Source organism: Odontesthes bonariensis, chromosome 20, assembly GCF_027942865.1.
Source record: "Odontesthes bonariensis isolate fOdoBon6 chromosome 20, fOdoBon6.hap1, whole genome shotgun sequence".
NCBI lineage: Eukaryota > Metazoa > Chordata > Actinopteri > Atheriniformes > Atherinopsidae > Odontesthes > Odontesthes bonariensis.
The window spans coordinates 22,590,704-22,607,845 of NC_134525.1; the positions used below are offsets into that span (position 1 = coordinate 22,590,704).

General features: G+C 39.7%; 1 protein-coding gene across 3 annotated transcripts in view; it reads right to left on the reverse strand.

The window, feature by feature from the left end:
• The window catches only part of tnikb (TRAF2 and NCK interacting kinase b), an 84,442-nt gene that overhangs the window by 34,326 nt on the left and 32,974 nt on the right, over positions 1-17,142 (reverse strand). Inside the window, exons 10-17 of one of the 3 annotated variants that reach the window (XM_075452803.1) lie at positions 16,740-16,915; positions 16,577-16,643; positions 16,263-16,461; positions 15,314-15,430; positions 13,999-14,085; positions 9,662-9,859; positions 6,034-6,321; positions 1,598-1,762 (exon numbers count right to left, since the gene is read on the reverse strand). In XM_075452803.1, coding sequence (XP_075308918.1) covers positions 1,598-1,762; positions 6,034-6,321; positions 9,662-9,859; positions 13,999-14,085; positions 15,314-15,430; positions 16,263-16,461; positions 16,577-16,643; positions 16,740-16,915 — 1,297 coding nt within the window. The remainder of the gene's footprint in view (positions 1-1,597; positions 1,763-6,033; positions 6,322-9,661; positions 9,860-13,998; positions 14,086-15,313; positions 15,431-16,262; positions 16,462-16,576; positions 16,644-16,739; positions 16,916-17,142) is intronic. The other 2 variants (XM_075452804.1, XM_075452805.1) reach the window with 2 other exon arrangements.

Below are 17,142 nucleotides of genomic sequence, written 5' to 3' on the forward strand. Positions count from 1 at the left end.
GCTCTAAACCTGCAGTTACCTCCTCACTGGGATCATATTTAACTCACAAGGAATGGACAGTGCGCTGCTATCTATTATACATATCTATTTCAGAAATGTGGGTTCAAAGATTTCATACATAAAGTATTTATTTTCTAAATCAGTTTACAAAGAGGGATTTATGCATTACGTCCACCATGGATGTTACAAAAACATCGTATCCGCTGGGTGGCTTTCAGGAATCGAGGCATGCTTTAAAATGTTTTGCTGGGATTGATTTCTACCTCACAGGCAGGAGGACGGGGGAGACGGGGTCCACAGATCTCGCTCAGGCCCCTGCGCTCTGAGCCTTTCACCTGTTTTACCTTAACTGTCTTCCAAAATCTGTTTTTGAAAGATTTTGAGGTGAGATGAAAGCAAAGTAGTTGCTAGATTTTCGTTCATATTACTTAAAATGCCTTCTTTAAAACTTTGGTCTGATGCATTTCTGGTTATCATAGCTCTTTTTAAAGCCCCTTGCAGAGATCTTCACAATAACTTGCTCAAAGTAGTTCAGTTCAACATATATAAAAGGCGTGAATAGTCTTGTTTGCTACGGGAGGTTATTATCTGAATTAAATGACCCAGAAATATCTAAGCAGCCGTCACAATGAGAGCTGGTCAAATTCTCTAAATTCTAAGGAAAGGAGCTCTAATGCTTCCTTAATTATCTCCTGCAGCATAGGAAACACTGGACCTTCCTTTATGAAAGAATGAAGATAACAACACACACGATTCCTTGCGACTACAATTTCATCGCGAAACTCGATTATTTTCATCCAGTTGTACAAGCTGTGATTCATGTGGATGAATATGAGGACAGTGACAACACTATATCTAACGTTTTGTGAGTTTCTCTCTAGTTTTTTTTTTAATTGCAAACCAACTGACAAGTTGTAACTGTGTGATAAGATGGCAACCATCAAGGCTAAAGACTTACTATCACACTAAACATGTTTGATTTCGATGTGAGTAAGAGCCCCTTAAAAAAGCCTGGGTTGAGTTTTATGACCACCTTACACCAAACGAGCAAATCACAGAAGCCACAACTCTCGCGTGATTCTTCCCAATTCCATTCTGACTCTGGAAAACTGTCTACAACTTTGAAACGCTTGAAAAAGCATGTAGTGTATGGCTAGCTTAAGATGAGTCATATATTTCTATCCTCGTACAGAGGAAAACTGTCAACTCATGCTCAAATCTGATTGGCTCAGAGTGCAGGGCCCTGAGGAATGAGGTCTTCTGTTTGTTGATGAGGTGGCACCGCCTGCAGCATCTGACTGCTGTTATCTATTATTTGTGACATGTTGTGCAGAAAATACGAGCCATATTCCCATTCTGCTAGTGCTCTCAGCACAGACAGTAAAACCAACCTTTTCAGTCCCACCCAGTGACGGGATTTTTAACTATCTAAAACAATACCAGTGTAACTTCCATGCTGTTGTATGCTGTTTCGTCACGGTCAATAACTTTGCTTCCCTTCTGAAAGAACTTGGTCCACAAAAACAGCTACTTTAATCACACCCCGAGAGATGTAAAGGGTGCAGACCACACACAGGTGAAGCCGTAGGGGACTCACCTGGGGTTCGACTGAGCGGTGCATGGGTGGAGTCCGGGCCTGCTGGATTCCGCCGCTGCTAAAGGATTCGGAGCGGGGCGGCAGCGACGGATCCGAGATCCGGTTGGAGACTTTATGCTGCAACGCAGGAGAAGTCTGTCTGTTCATCTTATAATGCTCCTCCACCTGACACACATATCAGACCATGGTCATTCAGCGTACAGTGACTGTGTGTGTTCAAGATAAACGTACATCAGCAGGTGTTTTGTTTAATTCAACACTTCCAGATACTGGACATCTACAGTGAGTAAGATCGATTTAATTCCTGTTGTAGAAGTACCATGTTTTGTGTTGCTGATGCCAAACATTGCCCATTCTTGTCTCTCATTTAATGATAAATTGATGTTTAAACAGGAATTTGTTCTGCATTATGGACAAAATGACTTAATTGTAAATATAAATAAATGTAAAACTGATCTATCCAGAAAAAGGTTCATTTTCCTCTTTCTGAACTATGTTAATTTAGGCCAAAGTTTCATCATTATTTCTCTGTAGGTACAGTTCATATATTCAGAAATATAATAACATCGATATAGAAAAAATTCCAAGTTAGTCATTTAAATGTGTCGTTTTTCATTAACAAAATGTGTCTTCAATTATTCATGTATTCAATTATTCAGTTTTGCACTAATACATTCATATCTAAGTCATTTTTCAGCACTATATGTAATATGTTGTAACATTTTCATATTGAATTCCATTTACTGCACTCTGCTTTTACAGTATTAGCTGGGAATTAGGGTCACATTATACTTCTACATTACTAGTATTTAGAATTTATAAAACATGATGTTTTTTGTTAAACCACCCAACACTAAAGTAGAGCTGAAATGTGCGGTCGATGAGCTGCTTTTCCTCATACATACATTTTGATCCTGGTCCTCAATTAGATTAAAAAAATAAGGAAGCTGGTAAATGTGGTTCCGATCCTTTGTGGATCCGTCCTAAAATAAAACACTGTCATTATACATGAACAAAAATGTTTTATTTCAATCTTTCATCAAATATAAGTTATGCCTCAGTGGACAATTTTTTTGTGAATTTAGTGGTTTTATTTGATGAAAATCAGATCATTAAAATGCTATTAAAACAGCAGTTTAATGGTATAAACCTCAACAAATATGTTCCATTTACTGTGAGAAACGTTGGGAGTCAGTCAGCTACTTACTGTTCAAGTTCAGTCACAATTAACTTCTAGCTGATAAGAAAAAGTGGCTGTTTGGGTCCTAATTCTACTGTTAAATGTATAAACATATATTAGAGATGTATTCGGCCCCATAAATATTAGCTTTTAATTGATTGATTTTTTCATTTTACTGTGAATGCATAAAAATAAAAAAGATAACACTCATTCAGGGCATCCTTATCCTTAATTTTTGACCAGGATCTGTCTTTTAATTAATATATTAAGATCGGCCTTTTCCATCTGGATCTTCCTATCCCAAACTTGTGCCTACTTGTGCTTGAAATGTGCTGAAATCGAAATGAACGTTTGAACAACCTTTGCAAAACGTTCCTGTTTGATTGCATTCATGTTCCCCTAACCTTTGCAATGCAATTTTGTACAGTTGTGGTTAGGAAGTAAATATTAGGAACTTTCATGTTGTCAGTTTGCGCAGTCAGAGCTCTCATTTAGAAGAAGTTAAATCTTCAATCCTGAATAATGAAACAGTTCTAAATATAACTGCTCCAACACTTAAAGAGCCAGTTTCTACACAATGTTCTTGGAATATTCTTATATTGGTGTTACAAAATATAACCAATAAGGAGAGCTTTTAAAATCTCTTTCAGTTTCAGTTTAACAACCCCAAATGAAATGAATTATATCACCAATATTTTACAAAAGTAGCACATTTCAGCTCTAACAGTGTTATGGATTATTTATGTTGGCTGCAAACATGCCCTTCAGCCCCTAATGAGACTAACTTTTACTGCAACGCTGTCTAGAAGGGTTAACTCTTCCTAAACGGTGGTCATCTGTTTTTAGAGCAGAACACTGTGCCTGTAGGCGTGATGGAAATATTTCTTCCCCTGAAGCTTCAAGGGGCATCTCTGGAGGCTAAGATGAGGGTAGACCTCTCTGCTCAGAGTATGTTTCCATGTGCAACGTCCACAGGGAGTGAGACTGATATAGCTGCAGCTGCCCTACATCTGTCTACCAGCTGCCACCAGGGGGCAGGCCTGGAGATGTGTCCTAAATGTGTGTGTGTCTGTTTGTGTGTGAGGGCAGCTCACATGTAAGGGCATGCTTTTAAGCCTTGATTTAATCAGCCTTGAGTTCAAATACAGAGCATACATATGTGCTAAAAGTCATTGGTGCTGCTTTACTAAACTTACACATCAAAGATGTGGAGCCTCAAAAGGTTCCATAAAGGTAACACGCATTTAACATTTCAAGTGAGAATTAAGTGTTTCAAAGCAAATCAACCAAAAAATAAAAGGAAATAAAATGAAGAGAATATGAGGCCTGAAGGAGAGAGGTTTTTGTTAGTTGTTGAAGTTAGTAACTGTCACACCACAACATGCAACTGAACAGCAGCTGTAGACTTCCCTGTCCTCAGGACAAGAATATTACACTTGAGAGCCACCCAGAAAAAGTCAGTAACCTGCAAAGTTGTGGTTACAAAGAGGAATAAAAACTGTGAGGGAGAAAGAATGACTGAAGATTAAAACAAGAGGTGAGCTGGTGAAAAGACAGAAAATAGTATTGTTGCAGCAACAAGGTGATTCCCAAAGAGCTATTAGCTGAAAACATGGCATAACTCAGCATGGTGTGCAGTGTGTCCTTAAAACATTTGAGGAAACTGGATAAGTGGAGGACAAAAGAAGAAGTGTCAGGTCTAAAGAACTTTCTACAGCAGATGAACAGGATCTGAAAGTGATGTCCTTAAAGGATAAGACCGGTTTTTTTACATTGGGCCTTTGATTTCACATTATAACATGATGTTCTACTCATCCCTGCTTGTTGTTGAACATTTGGAGCTGTTCCGAAGATATTCGCGAGGCGTCTGGCTGCTCTCTTGAGATATTCGGCCATGAAACGGTTTCCTATGGGCAAGCTTATACAGGCACAAACTATGCTTTTTATAATTTATTAATTACTGTACACTAGCACTGATAACGTGGAGGTGCGTCGCTTACTTAAAAAAATCCGGGTTACTGTAATTTTGAATTTTTGTCGTAAAGTGGGTGTTACTGACGTCCTCGTCGTGCTACTGCCACAGACAGCCCACAGACCTGCTGCCTATTTATTGATTCGGCTAAAATTCAAAATTAGTAACCCGGATTTTTTTAAGTAAGCGACGCACCTCCACGTTATCAGTGCTAGTGTAGAGTAATTAATAAATTATAAACAGCATAGTTTGTGCCTGTATAAGCTTGCCCATAGGAAACCGTTTCATGGCCGAATATCTCAAGAGAGCAGCCAGACGCCTCGCGAATATCTTCGGAACAGCTCCAAATGACCAACAACAAGCAGGGGTGAGTAGAACATCATGTCATAATGTGAAATCAAGGGCCCAATGTAAAAAAAACGGTCTTATCCTTTAAGAAAGAGGAAAAAATCCAGCAAAGACCTGACACAGGAGCTGAGAGATGCATCTGGACCTTCAGCTGATCCATCTGCTGTTGGCCCAAGCCTCATCAGAAATGGTCTCCGTGGAAGGGTGGCTGTCAGGAAGCCATTCTTAAGGAAGGAAAACAGGGAGAAAAGGCTGAGCTGTGCCAAAGGACACAAGAAGTGGACTGAAAATCAGTGGCAACAGGTCTGATGGAGGGATGAATCCTCCCCAGAGCCCAGAGGATTCTCCTGACGGAGAACGGAACAAAAGGCAGCCCACATCCAAAGAAGAGCTTTGGGATGTCCTTCAAGAAGCCTGGAGAACTATTCCTGAAGACTACTTAAAGAAATGACAGAAAGCTGGTCTAAGAGGGTTCAGGCTGTGTTGAGGAATAAAGCCGCTCTGTTTTTGATTACACTATATTTACTTTCATATTTGCACATGTTTAGATAAATCCCTGCAATTACTTTCTGTTTTCCTGGAAATCTATAAAGAAATAAGGTGTGGCTCAGTCTGATGTGATTCGGCATTACTGTATCAGAAGTTAGTCTCAGTTTTGGAATGAAGATGGCTGAAAGCACCAAAGTGACCAGTCAGATCGAAAATTAACAATAAAATCCCCATGAGAAGCGTCGAGAAAAAGAGGTGGAAAATGAAAACAGAGCTAGCCACATCATCTTCTGTGTTGCGGCCACAGTGAAAGGATTAGAGTTCACCTGATTAGAGATATAAAGCTGTTAGGAGAGATTAAACGGGAATCATTCCAGCAGCCCGGGTTAAAGAGGCAGCCTGTATGGACTGCAGGGTGAGAGAGCGCCTGTTTATCTTCCGACTGACCCTGCGGCCTGGGCTGCGGCCCCTGCTCATGGGCTCGCGGTCTGGACTCTGCCGCCGCATTGGCTCCGCGTACTCCGGTTCAGGGATGCAGGTGATGCGGATTCGAGGCAGGTGAAGGTGATCTCTGACAGGGCTGACGTGGATGGGGTAGGAGGGGGGACGGGAGCGTTGAGGTTTGTAACCGGGAAGCAAGAGTAGGTTGTCGAGGTTAATGTCTCGTGTCTCCTTGAATGAGTGGTGCTTCTTTGGAGGGATGCGAGGAGAGTTGCTCTGAGTTCGACGCATCACCTGGAGAGCAGGGTGAGTGTTTACAAGATGGCAGGTAAAAGTTTAAAGGACACATCCTCTGGCATCCGCTCAGAGAGTCCACAGCTGAGCTGACAACGTTTTGAAATGAGAAACTAAAAACCAAGCAAAAACATTGCCTTTTAAAGTCTGATGAATGAAAACTAATCACACTGACGGAACAATCAAGCTCATCATAGATTCAGAGAGATAATCATCAGTGATTTCCTGTAAATAAATGAGCAAATATATGGAATCAACTCTGTTGGAGGATGTTCATTCAGCTGTTTTATTTTTTACATATGACATAAAACTATAAGCTGAACATGCTGAAAAGTTTAATTTTGTAAAACAAATAAAAAATACTAAAAATGAAGTTGTTTTTTTCTGTTAAAGTTGAGTAAAAAAAATTGGAATCTCCTTGCACTTTGCATTTCTAAAACAAAACATCTGCACAAGTCTAAATATGCAAATGAGTCTGCTGTTAAAAGACAGTGTTTGCTGAGTTTACAGAGCTGCTGCAGCTGCTGATTGACAGGAAACATGGTCCGAGCTGTCAGTGGAAAGGGAAGGATATGAAACTCCTTCAAGAAGGTAACTCAGCTCCAGTGTGGTGTAATTGTTCCCATTTAGCTGCATTTAAAATTAGGAGTCAGTACTGGGACTATGGGAGTAAACAAAAAACCTCAACCATCACTAACACCTAAAGAGAAGAAAACAGTTACAGTACAGCTACAGTAGGCTGAAGAGAAGTAGTCATGGACTGTGGATGGTTGGATGGTTTCTGCTTTGGACAAGGAGATGATGCTTAAACTTTAGTTTGTTCCAATGAAACATAGAAAGATGACTGACTGATGAAAACCAGCCCCATGATATGGGGTTGATGTCAGGATGGCAACCATTACCCCTACTGTAAAGGAACAGGTGGATTCTTTTCTCATTCTATCAATCAAAAGGATGTTTGGTGAGGCTGAGCTCATTTTTTAGGATGATGATTGATCTCACCAAAGAGCGTTCAAACTTTTCTTCAGGAAAGACATATCGACTCAATGGCACGGCCGTTAAACAGTCCGGATCTCAATCTGAGTTCAAATCTATGGCCGAAATAGAAGAAAATGTTCCATGATGAGGCTCCATCCCGCAAAGCTGATCTGTTAACTGCTGTACAAGAAGGTTTGAACCTGACTGATGAAGAATATTGATTTTTAAAGAATAAATATATTCTAGGCATGTTTTACAGAGCCAGAATATCCAGCTGTTAACAAAAAAGGTAAAAGGTTTTGTGTCCGATCTATGATTTATGTTTTTCCGACAAAAACAATAAATAAAATAGCTCAATGAACATCTTCTAAGAGTGGTGTTTCTATATTTTTTGCCAGTAGCTGCGCAGCAGTTGCTATAGGGGGATCTGTAAAGAACATAATATGCATTAAAAATGGATACAATTACAAGAAGTGAAGACAGAATATACAGTAATTGCAGCAGTGATGATGTAGACACAGTCGTCATGCGCCTGTTGCCATATTTTTGCTTAACGTTTAGGAGGCAGAAGAAGTCAAACATCTATATATGGTGTTTAAAAAAACAGAAATCCAACACATATTAGGTCAAAATGCAAACAAACAGGTCCATTCCAAAATGCTCAGAAACTACATGTTTAAGGTCTCAAAAGTCAGAAAATTCTCATAAATGATTCCTATTTTTTATTCTAAAATGTTGGATTCATTATTCTTTCATGCAATGACTCAGTTTAGCAGCACAGCTGCATGTCACAGCAGTTTTACCTTTTTGTCACGTTAATAAAAGTTTAAAGAGGCTCACTTTTGGAATGAAACTCTTAAATTTGCTGAAGGAATAAATTCACAGTCTGCTGCATTGCTGCTCTGCTGTTCCAACTGGAAAAAGAAAAGCCAGTAAAATTGTTTTTTCAAGGTTCATCACAGACATTTCTACAGGTGCAGATCTGATGATACCTGGAGGGAAGAAAACCGTGTTCTGTTTTTATTTACATTTCACCAAGAATCCCAACACTTTTAGATGTTTAGAGGTTTGAAATATGTAAAGGAAAGACATTGTAAAAAGTGAGATCACAAGGTTTAGCTCTTCTTCCTCAGATATGTAAATCACATCTTTTTTGTAAATTTAATCTTTTTAACCGGCATTGAGATCTTGTTTGTCTTCTGAAAAGTGACAAAAACAGGGACTTTCTTCATTTGTTTTATTTGTGGCATTTTTTGTATCAATTCTAGCTGCATCTTCAGCCTGATAATACTGGGTCAGTCCAATCTACAAATACGAAGGAAAACTAATTTAGTCTTCAATATAGATTAGAATATTTCACACAATTGGGTTTTCAATAGTAATTTGGTAGATTTCACTCACTTTTTCTTAAAGAAAATTAGGTGTTTGGACTTTTTATTCAAAGTTAAAGTTAATTTAAATGTCATGATGATCATATCAATTAGAAAATATACCGTGGTGATTCGTACCGTTACGAACACCCAACTGTGGAATGCAGTTGTAATCAATATGAAATTAATGAATAAATAAATACTTTAAAAAAAAGAAAAAAAAAAGCCAATAAATGTGTTTGTTAAATGAATACATACATGAAATAAGAATAGAAATACAGAATTCGTATAGCACAATAGTTCTATTTCAAAATTCAAAATTTTAAACATTCAAAAACAGTTTAAGACAATCGTTTTGTTTTTTTTAAATGTGGTATTATGAAATTAAAATCACCTGAAATTCATAAGATTTGTCTATTAAAAAAATTCTAAACATTTAAAATTTGTGCTATATCAGTTCTACATCTTTATATGTATTTAATGTGTCTGTAACGTGAGGGTGCAATAGGTGGGAGATATTTCACAGTTTCACACATATTTCACACACTCATACTTCCTCATTTCTCGTCCCATGTGACTGAGCTAGCCAATCAAAGCTAGGAGGAGTTAGCCTAAAGTAAAAGTTAGGAAAAAACAAAACACAGATTCACCATATTTCCAAATATGTAAATAATTAAAAATGAACATCTTAAACATATTTTATAACCAAATTAACTCAGTGTATGAATTAACCTCAAAACTTTACAGTTCTATTTACTCAGTTTGCCTATTTCTTCATTTTATCAGGCTATCTATGTATTTCATCTGGCATTTTTATTGCTACTTATTATCAATTATTGACTAATATGGCCTTTCATACCTCACCGGCAGCAAGTCTGCACAAACAGACATTTCTCCTCACAGCCCCAGCGATAAACAACCATTTGTCATTAAAATAAAACGTGTGATGAGGTGAGAAATAGATTTTGTGAGTATCGGGTGGTGCAGGCTACCTCTTTGGCCCAGGCGGGCTTGTCGTTGCTGCCGGGCGCCTGGTCTTTGTAGTGGTACAGCTGCTTCTTGTCCTGCGGTGGCCGCGGCGGCTCCTGCTGCTGCTGCTGCAGCGACACCAGGTACGCTCGCTCCTGCTGCAGCTGCCTCTGCAGCCGCTCGGCCTGCCGCTGCTCTTCGATCTGCTTCCTCTTGTACTCCTGCAGAACAACAGGTAGAAAAAGGTAAAACTAAGGAGATAAAAAAAAAATACAAACTACTAGCCCTTAAAGAGAGAAACACTTGTTTTGTATTAATCTTTGTGGATCTCACATTCAGCTCAGTTTGTGTAAAATTTACACAAAATAAACATTCTTTTTATTGCATCTTGAGAGGTTTAACATCATTTATGAATCACCGTCTATATTGACGTGGTTTTCTGGATCCTGACATTCGCTCTGTAATGTTTGTTGGTTAAAAATGGCACATTTACGCGACCTGGATGTGTGGGTGCATCAGTTATATTTATAAAACAACTATCTTTAACAAATTCAAATGGGTTTGGTTAGATTCACTTTGATGGTGCAACTTACAACCAAACCTGGGGTAAATTGAGCCATCGGAACACTTTTTTGTAGGAAGTCACATTTTTAGAATCCTTTGTTATGGATTACTTCTGATTAAATTGATAAGACACATCAAATGATCACACCGAAGCCACATAGAGGTTTTAATACTATTTTTTGCCTCGGTTCCTCTTATCTTGAGGACTTAATTAATTAATATCTTTGTTCTGTTTGGCTACATGTCTGAACTGCAGACTCTCCGACACAAAGATTCCTAATTAATGTTGTTTTTTTCATCTTATTGTTTAAATTTGCATTGGTTTGGAAACTTAATTTTCACTTTCCAAAAGGTGTTATCAAGACAATGGCTGTTTTAATGTTTAATGTTTCTCTGCTTCAGCACACCTGGCTCAAATGAATGGATTATTAGCTCCCACAGTCGCCGGGTTCCCGGATATTATTAGACACTAAAACTAAACCAGTGATGAAATGTGTTATGAATGCCAACATCTTTGGCAGCTTGTCTTTACTGACAGAGCCATAACAGGATAAAACCTCCAACAGAAACTATAAAGATGTAAAGATACTAAATGTGGTGCAGGTCTTTCCAGAAGTGTATCCTTATTAAGAAAAGTTTGGATTGAATTGAATATCATCAATCGACTGCGTGTTTTTCGCACGTCTCGTCAAGGTTCGAGGACAAACATTTCTCTGACGTGTGTGTCGAGGTCTGCTGTAACATCACTGAAAAATTATGACAGCTTCGTCACACACAATGAAGGTGATTTAGGCGTGATTTCAGGGCCGGCAGCCTTCGACCGACACGCCCGCTGCTGCGTGTTGATTGATTTTATGTTTGAGAACTTTTTAAGGAGACATCCAAAGAAAATGAGATGATGTATGGGTCTGTTTTGACTCAGTATTGATTTAGTATCGACCGCCATCACCTTCACGTCAAAATTTCTGTGGATAAACAACACGTGCGCTCAACACTTCCATGGAAACCAATGCTGTTCCCAAGGTTATCAGAAAATGTCATGGAAATAGGGGCTACATAGACTCTGGCTCAATTTTTTCGTATGTGAATAAACTACTACATTATAATGCTGAATATTTTACATTAGGCTAACTTTTATGGTTTATAATACATCTAAATTTCATCATTTTATCATACATCGTTGTTATAAAGGCCTTCAAAGCAAGACGATGTGGTGCAGGGCTGGATACTCCAGGGCAGCTTCAGGCCCGGAAATGTGCTTAGCAGAGGTCAGTGTATGTCAAAATGAGTCAGAAGCACAAAGTTTTAAGAATCACACTCTTCTCTCGTGTGCTTTATTTTGCATGTAGACATATCACTACAGTTGGGGAATTTTGCTCTCAATCTACGGAGCACCACCCTCAGCCTCAGAGAGACAACATCAGACAGCTCTATGTAGACTGTTTAGAGGAACCAGCACCAGCCTATCCTTACTACTTGCTGGGTGGGACTCCAGTGAATTTCAGCAGAAACTAACACTAACAAGGAGGAGAAGCTAGTTGGAGTGTTTTCATCGTTGCTAAAATGGCAGACGCGTTTATGACTGTGACAGCATGACATCACATTCTGTGAGCCTTCATTTCTTATTCAAAGATGTTAAACTACAGCAGAGTGGATTCAGTTTATTTGACACTGCAGTGTCCCATCAAAAACAGCAGAGGACACAGGTCTTCCTTTTTCAGAAATCAGCAAAAAACAGGAGGGTTTGCCTATAAACGTATGATTAAGAATGCAAAGCTGACACCATGTTTTGATTTGGTAACCATATTGTATTCTGGCTTTCTCTGAGGCTGTCTTTTGTACATACAGACCTCCTCACTAGATTTGACCTTTTGTAACAAAACAAAACTAAATCTAACCACACAACAATGGTTTTAAATGGAGGTAATGGGAGAGTATTCCTCAAAAAAGGCGCCAACGTCCCAGCATGACGTATCATCACATTCTTTATAGTGACACAGTTCTAGCCCTTTATCTGAGAGATAACACGAGTACGAGAGGGCAAGTTTAAGTTTTCTGATGTGTTTTTGTTTGTCTCATTCGAAATTCAAAAAAAGCCTCAAGAAGCGCCAGCAGTAGCCCGGCCACAAGTTGGCTGTATTTCCAGGCTGTGTGCACGGTTTCCCCTGGAGAACACACTGTATCTGTGGCAGAATGTTAAAAAAAATTCAACAGGGATGCAGGATTGTCCCAGGGAGGCGTTTGCACACTGTGCCAAACTGCTCACACAGCTGTTTCTTGAGCAATGGGCAGACAGACCCACAGAGCGGGACTGGTGTGTCGCTGAAAATGAGCTAAGTGAGAGTGGTTGCTGCATCCTATGTGAAGCACCCATGATTTTGTTACATTCACAATTGAGTCCAGCTACTTACAGCTCGCCTTGGCCTTTAATTGGACCTTGTTCCTGTGTGCTTGTAGAGGAGGTGAATGGAGTTTTTGACTGAACTATGTCTGACGCCACTGTGGACTGTGAACTTTCTCAGTGGGCAATCATGGTACAATTACAGCTGAATTCACTGCACGTTGTCTTTAAGTTACTTAAATGGTGATTTTGTCCGATGAGGCTGTGGTTATAAAATCAGGATTTTATTAGAGCAGAGCGACAGTCTGGAAATGATTTAAGTGAGTTGACACCTCGTCTTAATGGGCTGATTTTCAGTTCCAGTTTCTGACGCGTTTTGTCATCTGACAAAGAAAAATATGTCAATGAGAGCAGATTTATTGGCAGTTTAGCCGTATTAATACATACAATTTACTATTTTTACAAAAAGATGAAACTTTGGAGCATCTGTGAGCTTCTACTTTGCGAAATTTCAGCCAGTCTGACATGTTTACATGTTTATATGCATTTCAAGTCTTTCAAAGCTCCTTGATGTCAAAAAGAACACGGACAGATTATCTCGGTAAAACAGACGGGGTAAAAGTGCACTGGACCCCTCTCATCAGAAGTTTGATTAACATCAAGCTGCTGAGTGCACAAACTAGAAAAGACTCATTCATGACTCCTTACTGAATCATTCGTTATGCTACAGGCAATAACCAAGGCGGACGTTTCTTTTCTGTGTTGTTTGTCTGTCAGCATGATTTGGCCCATACTGCAGAGCCAAATTTAAAAGTACTTGGTAAAGGAGTGGAGCACACTCCACAAGGCCAGAGATAAGCTTGATTTGATTCAGTTACAGGTTAGCACGATGGCACCCTTAAGTGTCCTGTTTGGAGTGTTGGCTGTGGTCATCCTCAGAAACTAAAGGGATATTTCATTTTCTTTAAAGAGGGGTTGAATGAAGTGCTGAGTGGTCGTTGTCTTACGTGCAGTAGACAGCAGTTAGAGTATCATAGGTTGGAGAGTCTCATCCTGAAAAATCTGCTCAGTCTGGTGAGCCACTTTACTTTGGGTGCACAAAAAAGACTAATCAGTCATAAAGTAATCAATAAGTTGTTATCTGTTTGTTCCACTAAGCAGCTGCTTCAAAGGCAGTCAGTTAATTTAACTCTCTGCAGAAGAAGCTCATGTAGGACACTTCACTGAGAGTAAAAGAACAACTCAGACGTCGTTATATGAGTTAAGACTAAATATGATAACATGAGGAGTTACTGAGGATAATTTTAACCAGGATTAAGAAACAAATCGACAAATTGTTGCTCAAGAACAAAAATATCTGAAGTGGAATACACAGGATTATTTTTGCCTGCTGTTATTCTAGGGTATAATTTCAGGATCAGGGTTGTATGTGTGTGTGTTTACGTGTTGTGTTACCAGCAGTAAAGCCTGCTCTTGCAGGAGCTGCTGCTGCAGGATCTCCAGCTGCCTCTGCTCCTCCTCCAGCTGTCTACGGATATACTCCTAACCAGCATCAGCCGCAGCCAATCAGAGAGCGACCAGGCAGAACAGAAGCAAATCGGAGCCCAGGCAACCAGTGACATCAGCAGAGCAGGAAATACCGGAGAAGAAAAGAAAAGAGGAGGAGGACAGATAAAAGTAGGAAGTGTGAGAATTGTATTTTAGTCAGAATCAGGAGAGGAGAAATAAAATGAAAAGAGGAGAAGGGGTGTAATAAGTAGAAGAGAAAGACATGCAAAGATGGTGATGTTAAATCAGCTGTGAAAGGGGAGCGCGTCCAGGAAGCATTTCAATGCCGGAAAGCCTTTTCAAGGCATCCTGCCTCATCAGTGATACTGTAGTGTGTGATGATGCTACCTCATAAGAGATTCTAAGAGACATATCTAGTTTGTACAAAAAGCAGCATTATGAAAACAACAGGATTCGCCAGGGAACAAACAAATTTGATCTCGAAAGCCTTAGTTTTTTTGAGTTTGCTCACTCAGATGTATCTGTTCTTAATCATCTTGTGGGTCTTGAAAAATCTAAAAAAAAACCTTTAAAGGTTTTTTGTGTAACATTCTTACATCATGACATCAGGTTTTTCTCTGACAGATGAGGAACATGTTTTCGAGGGCGAATTGTTTCTTATCCATTTTGAAGTTTTTGAGACAAAAGTTAAATTCCTTGTCATATCAAGGAGTCATTTTATCAAACTTATCAAAAGCCTTGCATGTCATTTCCCGGAGCAAACATATCTTGTTGAATTTTTTTCTCCTACTACCATGATAAGACTGTAAAAGAGGGTCATTGCCACACCGATTGTGGGTTTCTTTAGTTTCTTAAACATCTAATCATTGTGTTTCTTTGACGTCACCGATTGACGGTGCCAGTCGCTGAAATAACAAGAAATATTTGTGATATATTAAGTTAGTGATGTGTGGTCATGATGAAAAAAAGACAGAAGAACTTCTAATCTTATGATAATCAGAGGAGATGTCGTGATAACATGAAAAAGATCATGAAACAACGAAAAAATTAGATTTTTGTCATGGTGTCAGCAACACGCAACCATATTTATTTTACTATATTGTTTGTAAAGCTTACTCATTGGGCCAGGGAAGGACCCAAGTAGGTTTGACCAAGATGTTCATTAGTTTTAGTTGAAAAGGAAGCTAAAGGTGCTAACAACAGGTTTTGAAACCTGCGTTGTTACGTCACTCCAACACCTGTCAGTCAGGTGCTTTCCTACCTGCTCTCGCTCTGCGTGCCTCCTCTCCTCATCCCGGCGGAGCTGCTCCATCTCTTCGTACCTCCTCCTCTGCTCCCGCTCCTGCTGCTTCCTCAGATCTCGCTCACGACGCTGTTGCTGCAGGTGGGAACCATTTCACACGGCAGAGCCTGAGTTGTGTGTTTTTCAGCATGTCAGGTGTGTTTCCCTGCCATCTAGATGAGCTAAAGGTGCTAACAACAAAGGTGTGATGGGTTTTGCATGGAGGACAAGAGCCTTTTTTAAATCAAGGCTGAGATGCTTTCTCAGGTTAAAATAACTGCAGGCTAAATCGCACAGGCAGTCGTCCTCATTTATCCCATGTGCTGTCGGCGCATTTCACAAGTACAGAAAGACTCATTAAAGGTGTCAAAGCACTTATTACTATTCTGCTAAAAAACTTTGGTGCATAACTAATCCCTTTGCTCTGAGAAAACACACAAAAAGAGAGGTCTGTTTAACCTGCTATAAAAAAAACTATATAATACACAGTATATAAAAAAAAAACATCAACATGTACAGAAAATATTCTGCAACTCATGGTTCAAGATCTTTTCTGATAAAAACGTATAGTTTTCACACAGCAAGTGACTGTTTGAGGCTCTATTTCTAGTCTGCCTCCGTCTACTCAACACAGCGATGTGCAGTGTGCCCCCCTCCCTCTGCTTCCCAGAAGGGTGGGAATCTTTCTCAGTGGAATATTCCATCATGGCTGCCCCTATAGGTCCTGTATAATCTGCTTTATGTTTGATTAAAAAGAACATAAAAAGTAAATGTTTTCCCAAAGTAAGTATCTCGATGGGCAGTAGCTGCATTGGCAGCCTTCAAAATTTCTTGAGAAATGTTCTAATTTGATCCTGTTTTTGACTCATATTTGTGTGCAACATGTTTTAAGAACAAAGATTTTTATACTTGGAAGACTTCACGTTACCTCTTCCAGCCGCCGCCGCTGCTCTTTCTGCTCTTCGATGCGTTTCTGCCTCTCGGCCAGTAGTTGGCGTTTATGCTCTTCATTCTGCTGCTGCTCCAGCTGCTGACGTCGGATCAGCTCAGAGCGTTCCTTATTTGCGAGCTGAAGTCGCAGAAAATCCCGTCTCAGAGTGGACTCGCCAGGAATGTTGATGATGGAGCTGGAGGACAGCCAATCAGAGGAGAGCCAGGAAAAATCAAACCTCTGTAGGGCTCGGTTTCGTTCAGTTAAATGTTTGGACCATTTCTGTCCTCTTGCTGTAGTGGTACTCCTACCTGGGCTCTCCTATGTCCCTTTCTTCATCCTCTTCCTCGCTCCCACTGTACTCATATTCTGTCTCATCTGACAGGAAACAAACACAGATTTCAGGTCAGCATTTACATGTGTTAAAACAGCTGTTAGCAGCTGTGAAGGAAGTCAGTGGGGGTGTGACCTCACCCCTCTCCCCCCTCCTCTTCTTGGTGCGGTCGATGTGGTCCTTGAGCTGGATGCGGACCTGCCGCTCGTTGGGAAGATCTCTGATGAACGGGTGTTTGAGGAGCTGCTCGGTGCTCGGCCTCTGGCTGTGACTCTTCACCAGGCAGCTGTCTATGAACGACTGAAACTTCTTTGACCTAATAACACACAAGTTAAACAGAAGAGCAGAGGATTAACATGAAAGCATTGTTCTGAAAGACTCATTTCAAGGTAAAAAAAATAAATGAATACATGCAGAAATATATAATTTCAATAAACATGAAAAAATAACTAATACTTCTGCCTTAATTGATGTATTCATATGTTACTAATTTGTTAGAATTTTGACTTAGTATCTCATAATTATGAGATAGTATTTCTAAAT